The 17,830-nt window shown below is 32.5% G+C and overlaps 2 protein-coding genes across 3 annotated transcripts in view; both read right to left on the reverse strand.

Moving 5' to 3' along the window:
- Nucleotides 1-6: 6 nt before the first annotated feature.
- On the reverse strand, nucleotides 7-2,271 carry LOC106126149 (uncharacterized). Its single transcript, XM_013323632.1, has 4 exons — nucleotides 1,803-2,271; nucleotides 1,562-1,693; nucleotides 992-1,147; nucleotides 7-915 (listed from the first exon to the last, which is right to left on the reverse strand). The coding sequence occupies exons 1-4, from the start codon at nucleotides 2,268-2,270 to the stop codon at nucleotides 577-579; spliced, it is 1,095 nt and encodes a 364-aa protein (XP_013179086.1). The 5' UTR covers nucleotide 2,271; the 3' UTR covers nucleotides 7-576.
- Nucleotides 2,272-7,048: 4,777 nt separating this feature from the next.
- Nucleotides 7,049-17,830, reverse strand: part of Tkz (tyrosine kinase-like protein) — a 34,659-nt gene continuing 23,877 nt past the window's right edge. The window contains exons 6-14 of one of the 2 annotated variants that reach the window (XM_013324176.1): nucleotides 13,072-13,367; nucleotides 12,739-12,946; nucleotides 11,924-12,379; nucleotides 11,382-11,563; nucleotides 10,355-10,477; nucleotides 9,621-9,730; nucleotides 8,562-8,813; nucleotides 7,693-7,936; nucleotides 7,049-7,458 (exon numbers count right to left, since the gene is read on the reverse strand). In XM_013324176.1, coding sequence (XP_013179630.1) covers nucleotides 7,267-7,458; nucleotides 7,693-7,936; nucleotides 8,562-8,813; nucleotides 9,621-9,730; nucleotides 10,355-10,477; nucleotides 11,382-11,563; nucleotides 11,924-12,379; nucleotides 12,739-12,946; nucleotides 13,072-13,367 — 2,063 coding nt within the window. In that variant the 3' untranslated portion in view covers nucleotides 7,049-7,266. Of the gene's footprint in view, nucleotides 7,459-7,692; nucleotides 7,937-8,561; nucleotides 8,814-9,611; nucleotides 9,731-10,354; nucleotides 10,478-11,381; nucleotides 11,564-11,923; nucleotides 12,380-12,738; nucleotides 12,947-13,071; nucleotides 13,368-17,830 lie in introns of both variants that reach the window. The other variant, XM_013324175.1, reaches the window with a different exon arrangement.

The following is a 17,830-nucleotide window of genomic DNA, read 5'->3' on the forward strand; positions in this document are numbered from 1 at the left end:
GAGTCTAAGAACTTCAACATAAATATAAACGTAGTCGCTTTGAAGTCTAAAAACTTCCAACATAATTATGAATGTAGTCGCTCTGAAGTCTTACTAAGAACTTATATAATCATAAATGTAGTTGATGTTACCTTTTAACTGAGATATTCAACATATTCGTAAACATAGTCGATCTGAAATCTTACTAAATGTAATCGACGTGAATTCTTACTGGGACTTACTTATAAAATTTCTTGAAAACTTCAAAATAATTATAAAATAAATGTATTTATTTGTCTTATTTTTTAGTGCAAACATAATCATTGTATATGTTACTTTTATTTACATCCATATGAAAGTACACATTTTATTTGTAGGGTCCCAATTTTGTTCTTTAGGAATGGCTTTTCTACGCAATCGTTGATTTGTAAAATAACTTTTATGTTACGTACATTTGTGGAACAGTTTGTTGACAGAATTGGGCCCCTCCATGTTGGTTTACAAAAATACTTTTTTTAATATCTACGTAGAATTATAGTGTACATTCGCACTTGATTCTTTAATACACAAATTAGAAAATAATGCCATTAAATACAATCATTCAGACATATCTTCAGATATGTCTTCGCGTACTTTAATTTTATTTTTGACGGACCTTCGATTCGTGTATGTAGAGTCGTTGTGTTCTTTAACTAAGCCTTTACCTTCTGATTGTTTAGATTTAGTTCTTGCGTGAAACTTTTTCACTCTTTGACCAGTTTCATCATCTCTCACTTTTGGTAGTTTCTTACCTCTATGAGATGTGTGCGCGTGAGACTCGGTCACTGAGACACCTTTGTTATCTTCTTCAATTGATATTTCTCGTTTTAAGGCACTTTTAAATGTTTGACCACGTGTCGGTTCGTGTAGAGAAAATGTTATTCTGTCATGATGTATCTTAAAATTAAATAAATATTATTAAACATAACCAAAAACTTATAAACGTCAAAAAATATTATTTTTTTATTCTTACCCGATATTCTATAGTAATATAACATTCTTCTTCGTCTTCGCAAATAAGAGAGTTGACATCAGCTGGTTTCGCCGCGTTCGCGGGACGTCGCGCTACACGTATGAATCTCCAGAGTGAACGAATCCGTGGCCCACACGAACGAACCATTTCACTCACCTAGAAATATAACAATCATCACGGTAAGCAAATTACTCGTGGAAAGAAGAATATTAAGTTAATGTTCTTGGAATTGGAAAATGTAATAAAAATATTACGAATAAAAGAAGAGGAAATAGTAAAAGGGAGAACAATGAAGTACTTTTTTATGGTTTTTTTATTTTTTAATTATTATCAGTGAATAAAGCTTTATTCATGATAACTGTCGCCCGCGACTCCGTCCGCGCGGACTTAAAGAAAAACTATATTGTGAATAACTATGTATTCTTCCAGGCTACGTTCTGCATTTATGTACCAAATTTCAGCAAGATTTATGCAGCGGATCTGGAGTTACCTTCTAAGAGACACCCATCCATCCAAACATTAACATTTATAATATTATGTAATCGTTTCTAGCTCATATGCACAGCTTACCTTCATTTGTTCCCCGCCATCACAAATGCCATTGCCATGCGGCTCTATACCAAAACTATTGATGCAAGCTCGATCTTCTGGTAATAAAGAATCGATTTCAAATGCGCATTTAGGTACACCATCAGTCCGTTCCTGTAAATATAGAAACACATAAACCCCACAGATTTGTGTCCCACAGATTAAAACATCTGAATATATAATTTGTTAGTTATGTTCTGCAAACAAAAACATTTTAACTCACCCATCCTACTTCATCGCAGTGTTTCGGTTCATCGTAGCAAATATAATAGTTGGTCGCTTTCGACCCGTCTGTTCTTTTCTCAGTCGACCAAGTGTACCAATTTTCACCGAATTTAAACATACTATTTATATGAGATTGACGATAGATTAAGGGAAAGATCATTTCATTGGGATGCATCTGTCTTGATGATTTTTCTGTCGTAGTAATATCGTCATATTCTTGCTTCTCTTCTAAACGATGGCTTTTGATAAATGGTAAAAGTGTTCCTTCCCTTCTTTTTGTGCCCCACGATTCTGTATGTGATTCCTCTTCTTCCACTCGTGAGTCTTCCTGATCTGAATGTAGGACAACTTTGACTTTGACAGAGATGACGCACTGCAGCAGGCATGCGAAGGTTACCACGTAACGTCTCATTTTCGAGAATAGGTCTGATTTGATACATAAAAATCTAGTTCGCCTAAGGTACATGTTTAAAACCATAAAGGATGTTGATACCTTTAGCTATCGATAAGAACAATGTTTGTAAATATACGACGCTTTCAAAACTCTTAGCAATAAAATTATACTCCATTTACGGTTCTGTATTACTAAAAAGTAGTCTTTTTTATAAAGTACCTGAGATCAATTGTTTTCTTATACTCCTATGCTTTAGTACACAACAGTATGTTTTCACTGTCGATATAGTGATATAAAAACATTTCGTAATTAAACATTATTTTAAAAAGATATTTCGGCATTTCGTAAATGCATCATTCAAGATAAATTTTGATAGCAATTTATTACAGACAAACTGTTCTCCGCGACTCTGTCCGTGCGGAATTAAAAAAAAACAGTAGCCTATGTGTTTCTCCAGACTGTTCTACTTCTATGCCAAATTTCAGCGAGCCCCTTTAAGCTGTCCCTGTGTAAGAAACATCCATCTATCCAAATATTCGCATTTCTAATATTAGTAAGATTGCAACTTGGTAATGAAAAGCGGTAAGTCTTAGTAGCCACCGGTAGGTTGTGATGAATTTGTTGCAATACATAAAAAACCTTTATTTATTGTGTTACCAGGATTACGGGTTAAATTAAAAAAGTATCGCTTGTTTAAATCAGTGTTTCTTGGAACTCTTTCTTTCTATATTTGCTGTAAAGGATTATATACAAAATAAATACGGTACAATCAGATTATTGCTTTTATTTTGGGTACAAAGATGTAGAGTATAAAATAAAAATACTGCATTTGGTATCAACCTTTTTTTTATCGTAAAACTTTGATTATGTAAATTAAGCATTTCGACAAATACACATTTTAAATTCTATAAAATAAACATTAAAGCATAAGAAGTATTTCTAAGACTAATTATTATTTCTTTATCTAAATAGAAATTGTATAATCGTATAGTACAAATAAAAAGCAAGTGAAGTTTGGACCATTGTTAGGAATTAAAGTTTTCCATATAGTGCTGAACGTTTTATATCTGTTATAAGAGTTCCTATTTACAAGATTCATAATTTCGTTTCTAAAGTGATATTTCGTTCACAGCATTGGGGATAAGAATAGCATCACTAAGGCAGAAAGGGTGTTTTATTGTACACGATTATTGTTAGTGCCCTAAGGAATTAACTAAGATGAGAAACCTCTTCTCAGTCATCACAGTTTCTCGTCTTTAAGCTAGACAGTATATAGAGAAAAAATAAGGCCAGATTCATAAAGATTGATCGCTTAACTATAAATTACAGCTACTACTTACAATATAATTATAATCCTATGTGTTTATTTAAACTTATAGCATTGGTTCCGTGTGTTTTTACTAATCAATCAAACATTTTCTACATCGCAACACTCATAAAAGTTGCTTAAATCTATGCTTAGTGCTAATTTTATTAGGCTCACAATTTTAAGCCGTTCGTAAGATTCGGTCCACGAGAAAGAGAGTAAGAGCTAGTGATATATTCTAATAAGCTTTGTGCCGGTCACCTATAGTACCGGCTTTACTAAACACCGCGCCACACAGAGAGGTACGTATCCATCAGCGCGTAGTATTGTCCAAATATCAATTCTAACCTCGAAATAGCACTACAAGGAAAATAGACAAATCTTCAACTATCCTATAATAATATTTATTTAATTATATATATATATTTTAAATAATTCATTCGATTCGACAGTAAGTATCACTCGTAAACTTACTTCTAACCCATTCAATACTTCGATGAAATGATATTATATATGAAAATAAATTATAATGAAATATTAAATATTATGTATTGGTAACTTGATCTGATAAATATGTTACTAAAGATTGCAAGAAAAACTATATATATAGACCCTTTTCCAAAACAGTTTTATTTTATACAATTTTAGACATCGCTTAAAATATTTCCATCATTCAGAGATAAGGAATGTTTGAGTAAATTAGCTATTTTACGATACTTATATTAATTAATTCAGTTTTAATTTATATTATGAAAAGGTCTATATATATTTAAATCTTTACTTACATAGGATACAGGAAGAACTGATGATTTATGTATTTATGTTTTCAATATCAATGCTTTATCATGAACAATATTATCGCAAACATTTCACACAACATCGGCAACACACAGAACCCTGTGCAGCCCCTAAGCTCAGCATTTCATTGTCATACATTCATTTACAGCTATTTATAATATAAACAAGTTATAATTATAAACCCGACTGACTTTACTCCAAATATAGTGCGATAAAATTATCTGGAGGTTTAGACAAAGTCCATTCGCTCCGAAGCGATTCCACGCGCGACAATCACGTGACTTAACGAAAGTTATTGTCAGTTCGTTGGTAATGGAATCGCTTCGAAGCGAATGTACTTTATCTACACAGTTTGCATATTATTTCACATAACCTGCTAAATATGTTCATGAGAACGTTTTCGTAACGTTATCGACGAAATTTGTGTTAAAATTTGAGCAGCGCCCCTACCGGGCGTAAAGTACACCAAGAAATCTCATCGCTTATTTTAACAAATTTCGTAGATGACGTTACGAAGGCGCATGTCGCAAATATACGTATAGGCTCTCTGTCAGAAAAAATGAACATATATCTGAACTGGTGAGAAGCGCTGCTATCGCGGTTTCTTCTGTATATAAAACCTAGTTGGACTTAAAAAAATGACAGTAAAAAAAATAATATTACAGCTACAGTACATACAGGGTCTTGTAATATTTTTGACATTGACAGGGGGGCGCTAGTGAGCTGTTATCTTTAACTTATTCCCACGTGTTCAAACAGCCTGGTCGGTTACAGAAAATAACACACAAGACAAAATAATCCGATAAAGACCTTATGACAGATTTTGTTGGCATTCCTAATAAATAAATAAAAAAAGAAAAAAAAAATTTTTGGTACTGTTAGTCTAATCCAGAAAACTTTGTCGCACTATGGGGTGATACTAATCAAATGATATCTTACATTTTATTCAAGCAATTTAACCTAAAACACAATTAAATAAATACATATATACAAGCGAAACCCATAAATCAGTCGGGAAAAAAGAGCCTCATAAGTAAATCGAATTTCAATAATTATACAACATAGAAATAAAAGGTTTTCAAAGATGGCAGCAGTCGCGTTCATCACATCTACGCATATAAAATAGATATAAATCAGTCTGTAACGGAGATCAAGTGGCCACAGAAAAGGGCTAAATATATAAAATTACCTCTTATATAAGACGAACAACCTTACGGAGGCAACTTTTATTTATGTACACTATGCCGATAAGGGAAGGGGGATTTGTATATCAAGAGGGGGATTCATTACTTTTCCTATATATTTACTTAGCTTCTATTACAAAGACGATGATAATTCATAAGTTTTATGTCACCGAAATTTTAATTAAGAAAAAAATCAACTTTGAACTAGAATTATGACATTTTATACTAATTTTAAGAAGTCAACTTAAAAAGTTTTTATAGATGCGAATTATCTATATATTGTACAATTTAAAATAAACCATTTGCCTCTATTTATAAGATATAAAATGGCTCGCTGAATACCTATTCGGTAACAGCGATTACTAAATAAGATTTTAAAAATTATTAACTACATAACATGTTTGTTACTTAAAATCCTATTTACTATTGAATAGAGATAAAATTTAAATTGACTAATTCCATATACTTATATGAATCTAGCATATAATACTGCGACATAATTTTCAATCAGATTTCTGAGTATTTAAGGATACTTCGTATTGTCGAATTATGAAGTTTTATTATACTACATTAAATATTTTACTATTTCATACTTATTGTATACTAGCGGTTGCCCGCGACTCCTTCCACGCGGTATTAAAAAAAAATTTTTTTTGCTTGTGTTCTTCCACGCGGTATTAAAAAAAATTTTTTTTTTGCTTGTGCTCTTCCACGCGGTATTAAAAAATATTTTTTTTTTGCTTATGTTCTTCCACGCGGTATTAAAAAAAAATTTTTTTGCTTGTTATCTTCCACGCGGTATTAAAAAAAAATTTTTTTTTTGCATGTGTTCTTACACGCAGTATTAAATTTTTTTTTTGCTTATGTGTTCTTCCAGACTATGTTCCATATTAATGTCAAATTTCATTCTGGAGTTACCTTCAAACATCCATCCATACATCCAAATATTGGTATTTATATTAGTAAGATATTTTAAGTACATTTGTTGCATCCGTTAGGTTGATGTCTTTGATTTCAGATGCATTTATTTATCATTAAATTATTAATTCCGGGGCAAATTATTAACATTAGTACAACGTTACTTCACTTCAAATATTTTTATATTAGATATGACTTTATAGACTTCAAGGATAAAAGTACTAAAACAATTTTTTTTAATATTTTATCATTAAATTTGGATAAATATAGATAACATTTTGATATGTAACATTAGGGATTATATAAAAATATAATAATTATTAAAAATTGTCACATTATAAAACATATGGTTGTTCAAATTTACTTAGGGAATATATCACTTATTGCTTTCAACTTATCAGGACTAGGTTTTTTTTGTGAGATTGAAGAATAATTTTATTAAAATAGATTTCATTTTAATATTATATAAATTATATTTTGTCAATAAAGTCACATCTTATTGATTTAAATATGAAAACTTTTCATTTTAGACTCCACATTCATAAGTTCAATTAAAAAAAAAACACTATTTTTTTACATACAAATTAACCAAAAACGATAATAATTATTCATTTTAATCCAGACATTGTATACAAAATTAGCAAGAATAAAAAAATAAAAAAAATTAAATTGGTATTTTCACCTAAATGAGATATAATGAGTAAATAAAAATATCATTAAATGTGAAGTCTTAATGAAGTGTTCATATTTAAAATCTAGTTACTTGATAATCTTGTGTGAAGCATGTGCAACGTTGACTTTTGCCCCGGGCTGTTTGTTAATAACCGGTACTTGGGAAAAGCGGGCAAGCCGCGTGATCCCGTCACGTGGTCGCGTGATTAAGGCTCTTCCGTTGCAGGAAAAGGTTCACTTCAACGAAATCAGGCCTTTCCAATTGATCACGTTTCCAGCATTCCCTCATCAGCTCGTAAAGATCTCGTGGTATACCAGGTGCACGTTCAATACATTCGAATAAACCATCGTCCGCTTGCAAGTGAGACAGATTCTCTAGTACCTGAAATTTTTTTTTTTATATTAACAAATAATTAGAATAATATTTAAATTTAGTTTTTGATTATTTTTTTTGATACTTATTTTCTGATTAATTTTCATTTAAAAAATTAACTATTACTTCATAATAAAAAAACAGTTAATTTTACGTGAAGAGAGAAAAGTAGTCTAAAACCACACCACAACAAATTATGGAAGACAAAAAGTTCCTAAAAAGCACTAAATATGATTTACATACCTCGTTATCAGTAAGATGTTCATATGGTCTCCGTCTGCAAAGCGTGAATATTTCGTGCAATGTTACAGCAAACGCCCACACATCGCTTTTGGTGGTATAATGCCCCAACAAAGTCTCCCATGCAGCCCACCGTAATGGTATTGGTACACGACCTTCCACTTTATGATAATCACAGGTGTACATCTCATTATCAGTACCAAAGTCACTTATTTTTATCTGATAGCCTTTACCGATAAGAATATTCCTGAAAAATTAACAAACAGATTAAAAAAAAATCATCCAGTGAGATTAGAAATGGGTTTCCAAGCTTATCAAAGATGAAAGACAGGGATAACGACATATTTTAAATACAGATCTTGGTGTCAGAAACCCATGGTAAATGTAATAAAGACATTTACAGGTACACATTTAAGGCAAAACATAAAAAATAAACAGTATAATTTTGTAGTAATTTTTAAAGTTAGTAAGGGGCGCCACTGTGCTGTTGTTATTTAGTGTCTTTTATATCCTCTAGGTTTAATCTATAGGTTTTACGTAATCGTGAGTTTAAAACGCAAATTTTGCTTGATAATTCTTTTAAAAATTATGAACGTATAATAGACGACTATAAAATCAAGTTTTCCTTTATGTTATTTTCAAAATACAAAAATTATGTAAATAAGAAGTAATATGTTTATATAAGAAAGATGTTTGAAGGTATCTCCGGAACGGTTCAACGGATCTTGATGAAATTTGGCTTAGATGTAGAACATAGTCTAGAATAACGCATAAGCTATTTTATTATTTTTTTTTAATTCGGTGTGGACAGAGTTGCGAGTGACAGGGGGGGTGGGTAAATCTTAAAAATGTACGATATTTGATGAACTTACCTAGCTGCTAAATCTCTATGCACGAAATTCAATGATTCCAAATACTGCATGCCGGTAGAAATTTGTGTTGCGATATGTAGAAGTGTGCCGATAGATGGCGGCGGAGCTGATCTTAGGAATGCGCATAAATCACCTAATTCTAGATATTCTAGGACCACGGCTAATGGTGGCGTCCTACAAGCACCTAAAACTCTTGCCAAATGTGGTGATGATAAAGCCGCTAAAATGCGTACATCTCGTTCAAACTCCTCCCTAATAAAAAAATATATATATTAGTAATTTATATAAACATAAATAAATATGATTAGGAAATTGATGTGGCGAATGTTTTCTACAATCTTATTAATATTATAAATGCGAATGTTTACATGGATATTTGTTTGAAGTTATCTCCAGAACAGCTGAACAGATCTTGATGAAATTTGGCATACATATAGAATATAATCTGGAACAACACTTGGGGTACTAATTATTTTTTATTCCGCGCGGAAGAAATCGCAGGCGACAGCTAGTATCTCAATGATTTGACTTTTATATGAATTTAAGCTTTGATTTGACATTCAATATTCATAATATATTTAAAAATATCGTTTTAATTTTGAATTAATTGAAATAAATCCAGTCTATTACTTAAATAAAATTTATCAACGAAATCAGAAGTTTGCAAGTTTCGTAAAGAAACATTATAGAAATAAGATTTTCATTAAAAGTTAAACCAATTATAACTTTTCAAATCATTTAAATTACAACACTGCGTTTCCATTGGACTAATTTATACAAAAACATCATCCAATAACTAGCCTATTTAAACGTCAATAGCTTAATCTTTAAAGATATAGATTTCCGATCACGAGATCGGGGGTTCGAATCCCACCATTAGACTATTATCGTAAACCATATTCATATCGTAAAAGAAATATTAGTAAATTAAAAAAAAAACTATGTAAACGTATATTTGCAGTGTAAATAAAATTAACTCTTGTTTTATGAGAATGATATATGTAAGAGATAAAGTGATAGTAAAAAATACTATATTAAAATATTTCATACATGATATACCTCTCCTTGGGGGACGCGTCATGGCAAAGAAATTTCACTGCGACCAATCTCTTCTCTGACGTCACGATACCGTTGTACTCAGGCACACCGTCAGCTTCAGCAACATATACCTACACAAAATAAACAAATTATAATATAATCATATTAATATAAATGCGAATGTTTGTATGTCTGTTCAAAACAAATGCACGTATGTTGCTGAAATTTGTCATAAATGTAGAACATAGCATAGAACTCATAGACTACTAATATTTTTAAGTCAGGATGGAGTCGCGGGCGACAGCTAGTAATAAATAAATAGCAATTTAAAACTTTTAGAAAGTTATTTTACTAACATAATAAAGGATATATATTAAATATACAGATATACATTTTAAATTATAAAAATTATAATAAATAAATAATTTATATATAATTCTGAGGGAATACAAATTAATAAAACTACAGTATTAAAATTGCAGCTTTTATTATATTCCTCTCGTACAATTTAATATATTATTTTCTCTCTAATATATAAATATGTTTAATATACATATTAAAATATACAATATTATAAATTAAAAAATTATATATAATAAAACTATTAGATAAATTACATACAATTATCATAGTTTATTAAAATATAATAAAGTATATATGTTAATATATTAATACTGAAATATATAATACAATAAACATATATAGTTAGGAATTATACACTAGTTAGGTTTTTAGGCCTTTTTATGTTCATTTACCGTGCCAAAGGCTCCCTCCGCAAGCTTCGATATCATACGTAGTCTATGTCGCGGGAATTCTATCACGTTTGTAGTTTCCAGACGACGCTTCAAATCTATCAACACCTCCTGTTGACTTGGCGACTGTTGAATAAAACACGAATACAATAACAATGAATCACAAATAGTAAGGAATTTGACTACTTAAGATGTGTATTTTTTTATATTATAAGGTGGCAAACGAGCGAGCGGCCACCTAAAATCGCTGAAGTAGCGAAGTGACCGTTGCCCATAGACATATACAATTACATATACGTTGCCCACCTTTAATCGACGGAGGAGAGGATGCACAGAAAGAAAATATTTTCTCTTTCCATGCATTCTCTCATCCGGAAAGTCCACTTCCACTTCCCAACCCTTCCTCATAGGAGAAAAGGATGGGAAGGGAAAGAGGACTAAATTATGCACAGTCTGATGAGTGGAAGCTATTCCAACTAAAGTCTGATGACTGTAGTTCGAATAGCTTCCAGTTGAGGCGTGTCTTCTGTGTGGTCGTGGTATTATAATATTAAGAAGTTTAGGTATCCGTAGAATTTTTTTATTTAATTTTTTCATCAGTTCTCTATACGTCCCCACCGAGGCCATAGGCCATAGTCAACCACGCTGGCCAAGTGCGGGTTGGTTGACTTTATACATATCTTTGAATTTCTTCTCAGATATATGCAGGTTGCATCACGATGTTTTCCTTCACCGTAAGAACGTCGGATGTAAATCAAAAGACACATTGGTACATGGCCGGATTCGAACCCAGGACCTGTAGATTGCAAGTCAAGTGCTTGACTCCTGGGCCAGCGACGCTCTTACAATTTTTTTTAGAAAATTTACACAACCCTAAAATAATCTCTATGGAATTTTGTGTACCCTTAAGTAAACCTTTAGTTTAACCAATAAAGCTTTTCCTTCTAGCATTGTTTTAGATCTTTGTGTCTGTACGGATGTGTGTATGTACTTCCTTATTTTCATGGTTGTATGTTTGTGTATGACTCACCCTTGTACTATGTTTGGATCGTATGGAAGCAGGTGCGGAGCGTCGAGCTCCAAGTCCTATCTCAGGATCATGGTCAGTCAGCGGGTCGGTGACGCGCCCAGAAAGACTGTCGGCGAGACGACGCTTCGTCAGCAAAGGTGCTGAACTTAATTCCGGTACCGCGTACTCGTAGTTAGAACTATCTGTATACGACAATCACATTTGAAACAGAAACTTGGCTAAAACATACGTTCTATATTTCATCTACAGTTTTGTTTTTCAAATATTTTTCATATTATATATAATGATCGTAAGACAAGAACAGAGATTCTGAGGAGATATGTTTATAAATTTACTAATATTATATAATAAATGCGAATATTTGGATGGATGGATGAATGCCTAGAAAGTCTAGAACGGCTCCATAGATCTTGCTGAAATTCGGTATGTAGCACATAATCTAAACACATAAGCTACTAATTAAGTTTTTTTTAATCCATTCGGACAAAGTCGCAGGCGACAGCAAGTATGCGATAAAACTGAACGCTGTAAATCCAAGTTACCTGATAAAGGTGTATTAGAATCCTTTACGAAATCTTTCATCTCGAGCAAAACTGTGCTATAACTAAAGTATGGGGCACATTTAAGTGCTTGATATGGCTCCTGATATTCATCTGATTTCACATCTAAAGCGGAATCTAATATCATCTTGTTATCAGTCAACATGGATGTACCACATGGGTTGTATGTATCAGTCACGGTTCTCTTCTGGGAAATAGTTGATTTCGCTAATGGAGATGCGAAACACTTTCTATGTCTATGTCTATGCACTATGAGGAACACAGCGACTGCTAATAATATCACTAGAGCTGTTAAAACCCCAACAACAATAGCCATGTATAAAGGATCTTCTTGATGTGCGGTTGATATAGGTAAATCTTTAGTTGTACTTGATTTTGTTTTTTCTTTACCACCAGTTGATTTCACTGTTTCTGGAGTATAGTTGCCTTGAGCAACATCTGTGAATGTTCGAATACAATTAGCTATACAATAAAGTATTCGATATGACACAAATACTTTTTAAATTTTTCTCAGCAAGCAAAATAATGATGTACATTATAGCAAAGAGCCAAAACGAGATAATGATGTCCTTCGATTGCCATTACTCGCTTTACTTCCGTTCGTACTGGTTTTTAAGTTCAAAAGAATCTTTGTAACATTTAATCGGTAGGTAATTTAAAAACTTTCACAAACTGAACTTCCGTAATTATGTTCTTATATTTTTTTAGATCATTTAACTTTTTTTATTATTTTTTTGTTACAAGAGTAATATAACTTAAAAATAATGCGTTACGACTAATAATTAGATCAGACTTACCGGAATCAAACACAACTTCACTGATTAATATCCAACTGGCAGCGAAACGCAGTTCAATTCTCACCCACTTTCCTATACGATGATGAAGTTTTATACTGACATTACGTGAACTCTCAAATATACTGTCTTCAACGTATGTATAACGTATAGGTTCGTCTTGAAACTGTCGACCGCCGATCGAAAACGATATAACAGCTTCGGAGAATACCTAAAAAAGAAATTGACCTTTTTAAAAATTCAATTAAAAAACGAACATAGAACATCGGACAAAAAAAAACTTAAGATTTTAATTCTGGCATGTAAGGCTACAAAACGCTAGTATATAGTTCTTACCTGGACATCTCGCATAAAACGATTGTTGCAATAAAAGTGAACCGCACTGAATTCACGCACTTTATCAAATTCGAAGGTAATAATGGGAGGATTGGGCCTGGATTCCTTCTTCCAGCCGACCCATGCAGAGTTCCGCGCCGCTTCCCGAATCTCGTCACCGCCGTATTGCCCGTCTACCAATTGACCCAAACCTCCTCTGAGTTCCTCACCCCATTGTCCATCGTATGTCATATCGGTTAATTCTATACCATTCGATCGTTTGTCTCCTTTCGGCATTGAATATGCAACTATCCCAACTGTTGGCAAACATTATTTAAGTTATATAATGGTATCAAAGAGTTTCATTATAAAAAAGGATGAATTCCTAATTAGAACTTATTTTAGTAAAAAATTAAATGAGCTTGGTATATTTCCACCTGAGTAATATACAGTTTACTTATTAAGTCAGATATTTTTATAATTAAAAATACGAACAAAAGCATCATGACATAATTAACGCTAAAGTTAGATTTTAATTAAGGAATATTTAATTTGTCGCTTATTAAATTTTTTCTGAAAATAACCTTTTGAATAGACGATGTCTTAGTACAAAAAATTCTGTTTCAAAGTGGCAAAGAATATTAAATAGAGTAGTTGCTAAACTTACAATCTATGTTTGTCACTAAGGGCGATCCATACTTTACATTCTCTACACTAAAGAACAGTTTAAATAACAATTTAATGTCTCTGAATGTCGTAAAACTAGACGCTAGTAATTTCAAACTATTTACTTTATGGGTATTATGCATAAGCGACTTGTCAGTTGCGTTTATTAATTAGCTTTTACTTTTATACCCTTAACGCTTTGCATACCACAAGGGAAATTTGCATAAGTGCATGCATGCACAAGTATTTATGATAAATTTTCTGCTTGAACATTCTATCGTGCTTAGGTGCTTAGTAACGTGGCAAACAGATTAATCATCCAACTACTGAGATGAACATACATTAGAGAACTTATTTAACAAAGTTTATTTCATAAGTAATTTAACAAAAACATTTTTTTTATATGCTAAGGTGCTATATGAGCGATCGGCCGCCTGAATTTGCCGTAACAGCGAAGCGACCGTTAGCTATAGTCTTCCTTAATTGGCGATGAGTTGCCTACCTTTGATCAATGGAGGAACGCATAAGAAGTGGAAATATTCTCAATCCCACTTCAAATCTACTCCCCTTTCCCATATCTTATAAGAAAAGAGTAGGAAGGGAAAGCAGGGTAAAATTAGGTCTGCAGCACGAAATTACACGCCTTCTTCTGTGTGGTTTCGGTATTGCACTGGTCGAGTGGACCCATTCATGCAACAGATAGTTGGTGGCGTTCAACACTGTTAACATTATTCGTTCTAAACTATATTATTGGTTTTTATATCGCTCTTTTTACGTTTCATACCTATTCAAGCGTTTTATATTTCTTAAATATAAAATTTAAAATGGAAACATTAGTTAAATAAACGACGATAAACATTTCGAGTTGCAAACTACCGCTAAATGTTTGTATTTCACTCAAAGGCTCTGATACAGCAGATAAATAAAAGCCATGTACGAGAAGTATTTGTACATTCAATCTTGGGAAATAACTTGTCTCTCTCTCCTGTAAAGTTTTATTTAATGTACGAACGTATCAATGTAAAGTTCTGAAGTCAAATGTGTTACATCCTTTTATAACATTGCGTAGACTTATATTTTAAATTTATTACTTACGAATAAATGATAGGGTATCAGAGCACCTTGGACTCAGAAACACGTATGCAATAGATTTATAAATGTAGCATGGACGGGGGCCTTTAAGAATAGAATAAATAGGCATTTAATAAGCTAGCGCGTACCATCTTTCGACCACATCTTCACTTAACATCAGGTAGAACCGTGGACAAAAGCTAGCTTATTCGATATAAGAAAAGATCTGGGTCAGAATCGCGCCATAATTCGTAATCTGTGCCTATACCAGAGGTACGGGTGTTTTGTTATTGTTTATTAATGATACTTCAAATATTAATTAATTTAAAAGGTTCTGTTGCTCCGCGTGTTATTTGCAATAATTGTCACTACACTTCGTGCTTTTCTCTCTTGCAATTTGAAACAAAAGAAATAAAAGCTTGTATGCCGCATAATATTATAAAGTGTATGACAAACATACAATGGCTTTTTATTTATAATTCTAAACGCGTTTGTACAATGGTGCCGACACCTGGCCGGTGCTTTTGTAAATTCACTCATGGGCAAGGAAATTGTTATAGGTCGTGTGTGTGTGTGCGTGTGAGCTTGTCGCGATTGTTCACTTGCAGGAAATGTTACTCAATCTTAAATATGATGAATAATTTCACTGCATACACTGTACAATATCATAAAATATATTTGAGAACAAAATACAGTTTGCGTATACAGAAGCTGAGGTTTCAAAAGATTCATAAATTATTTTTAGTATAATAAAAGAAAGGGATGGATGGATGTTTGTTTGAAGGTGTCTCCAGAACGGCTGAACGGATCTCGATGAAATTTGGTATACATATAGAACATCGTCTGGAAGAACACATTGACTACTAATTAAGATTTTTTTAATTCCGCGCGGACGTAGTCGCGGGCGATTATTTATACAAATAGGTGCACAGTCTGTGAAATGAACATTTGTTAAAACAAACTTAATGTGGACCTAAAAAAACAAACGAAACACATCTATTAACCTCTTTTCGGTTGATCCTAATAATCTTATTAATATTATAAATGCGATAGTTTGCATGTTTTATAAGGTATCTCTCGCTGAATGTAGAACATAGTGTAGAAGAACGCTATTAATTGAATTTCTTAAAAAGCGCGCAGACGAAGTCGCGGACAAAAGCTGTTTCTCTATAAATCCAAGTTTGTAAACTATAAATTCATAACATTAAGAGTCTGCTTATTACTAAACAAGTTAGAAGCGGCTCGCGTCAAAAACACTTAAGCGTGGTTTACAGGTTAGAAACTTTGTTATCCTGTTAAAATACACCGCTAGACATTAACACTTTAAAATACTTTAAACAATTAAGCTTTGTCTTGCTTAAGTTACGATGATACTACATTAGTTCTCTTTAGTATTCCTAACCAATAGAATACTGATAAGAAACCATATCTTGTACTAGGGGCACAGAAAGCGCCGGTATATTTCTATGGCCTCTATATGACGAACTAAAAGTTCGCTAACAAATAATGGCCGTGCAATACTCGAGTTTTAAATTCTATTCGCCGGGGGGCTTGGAACCGATGGCGTTTTGAACAGCTTGCTTAGGTGACGTGGTCTGACTTTCTATAGAGTTAGCAACTTGTTAAAAGAACACTCGTGAAACCTGTAGACATTGTGCGCTTTTAATGCATAAAAGTAGTTGATAAAGTTTAAATTATTTATACAATTTGTAAATTAACTAGCTGTCGACCGCGACTCCGTCCGCGCGGAGTTAAAAAAAGAACTATTGGTCGCATCGTAATGTTATATAGCCTAAAGCCTTCCTCTATAAATGGACTATTCAACAAAAAAAAGAATTTTTTTAAATCGGACCAGTAGTTCCTGAGATTAGCGCGTTTAAACTAAAAAAGCTCTTCAGCTTTATAATATAAGTATAGATGACGATTAATAGTTTTAATTACCTAGGAATTAATTTGTAATTGAATTTAGTGACCCATTTATTTTATTATCTGTGGTTCTAAAATTATAAGTGTATCGTTTACTTATTTAACTAATATCTTACTAATATTATAAATGCGACTTTGGATGTATGGATGGATGTTGTTAGAAAATACCTCCAGAAACTTCTTTTGGCATAGGTGTACAGCTAATAATTAAGTATTTCTTCATTTCCGTGCGAACGGAGTCGCAGGCAACAGTTATATTTATACACATTTTTAATTTATTCCCAAGTAATATTTGCTTTGACTTTAGCATCGCGGCTTCAACTCGTGTTACATAAAAACAGACCTTCTATACCATGCAAGGACTAAATTATTAACCTTATCTATACACGTCATGTTTTAAAATTGAGTCCAACAACGACTAATGTTCCATATTAATATGGAAAGCCATAGTAAAAAATCAACAAGCTCCTGTGAAAACGCAGACGTGTGATTAAAAGCGGTGCAATTTGCCGCTTTTTACATTAATAATGGCTCGCATGCCGCTACTACCAACTCTAACTTCCCCGAAATTGCCCACACATTACCATTAAAAACAAACATAATATTTTTCATAAGCCAAAGCTGTTTACATTGTATGCAAGTACGAATGTTGTATGAATACTGTTTAAATTAAGGAAACAGAAAATATATTAAGCTTTTTCTTGTGGAAGCAAGAGTAGTAACAAGAAGTTTGACCTAAACCTCTGTTTGTTTAACAAGAGACCTATAAAAATATTAGTAAATAACCATGGCATTAATAACCAACTTTCTAAGAGCCGCCATACACTACTTTAAACAGTTTGTACTGAAAGCTTCTATATGCTACTCCTACGTAGCAATTGATACTGGCAGCTTAGAACTCTCGACTAAATCAAAAAGCCGAATTAAATAAAAAAAAAACCATATATTGATGTATTAATTTGTCTTAGTTAGTAATACAATTATTTGAATTTTTATGATAAATGTCATTGCACTTTTGGTTATGGCACGCGAGTAAATGCTTGGCCGTAGGTTTAAATTGAAAAATATCAGGCGTTCCTCAATTACACTGAGTCGTAGTTAATCTCTTGCGGAATGC

The sequence above is a fragment of the Papilio xuthus genome, unplaced genomic scaffold, assembly GCF_000836235.2.
Source record: "Papilio xuthus unplaced genomic scaffold, Pxut_1.1 DF825017.1, whole genome shotgun sequence".
In the NCBI taxonomy this organism is placed as follows: Eukaryota; Metazoa; Arthropoda; class Insecta; order Lepidoptera; family Papilionidae; genus Papilio; species Papilio xuthus.

What these genes read in the sequence shown, in the direction of transcription:
- LOC106126149 (XM_013323632.1), bottom strand. Translation starts at nt 2,270, where the DNA reads ATGTACCTTAGGCGAACTAGATTTTTATGTATCAAATCAGACCTATTC. An exon ending in ATGGCGGGGAACAAATGAAG is followed by an intron (nt 1,148 to 1,561) that starts GTAAGCTGTGCA and finishes TTATATTTCTAG; the next exon opens with GTGAGTGAAATGGTTCGTTC. An exon ending in ATATTACTATAGAATATCGG is followed by an intron (nt 916 to 991) that starts GTAAGAATAAAA and finishes TTTAATTTTAAG; the next exon opens with ATACATCATGACAGAATAAC.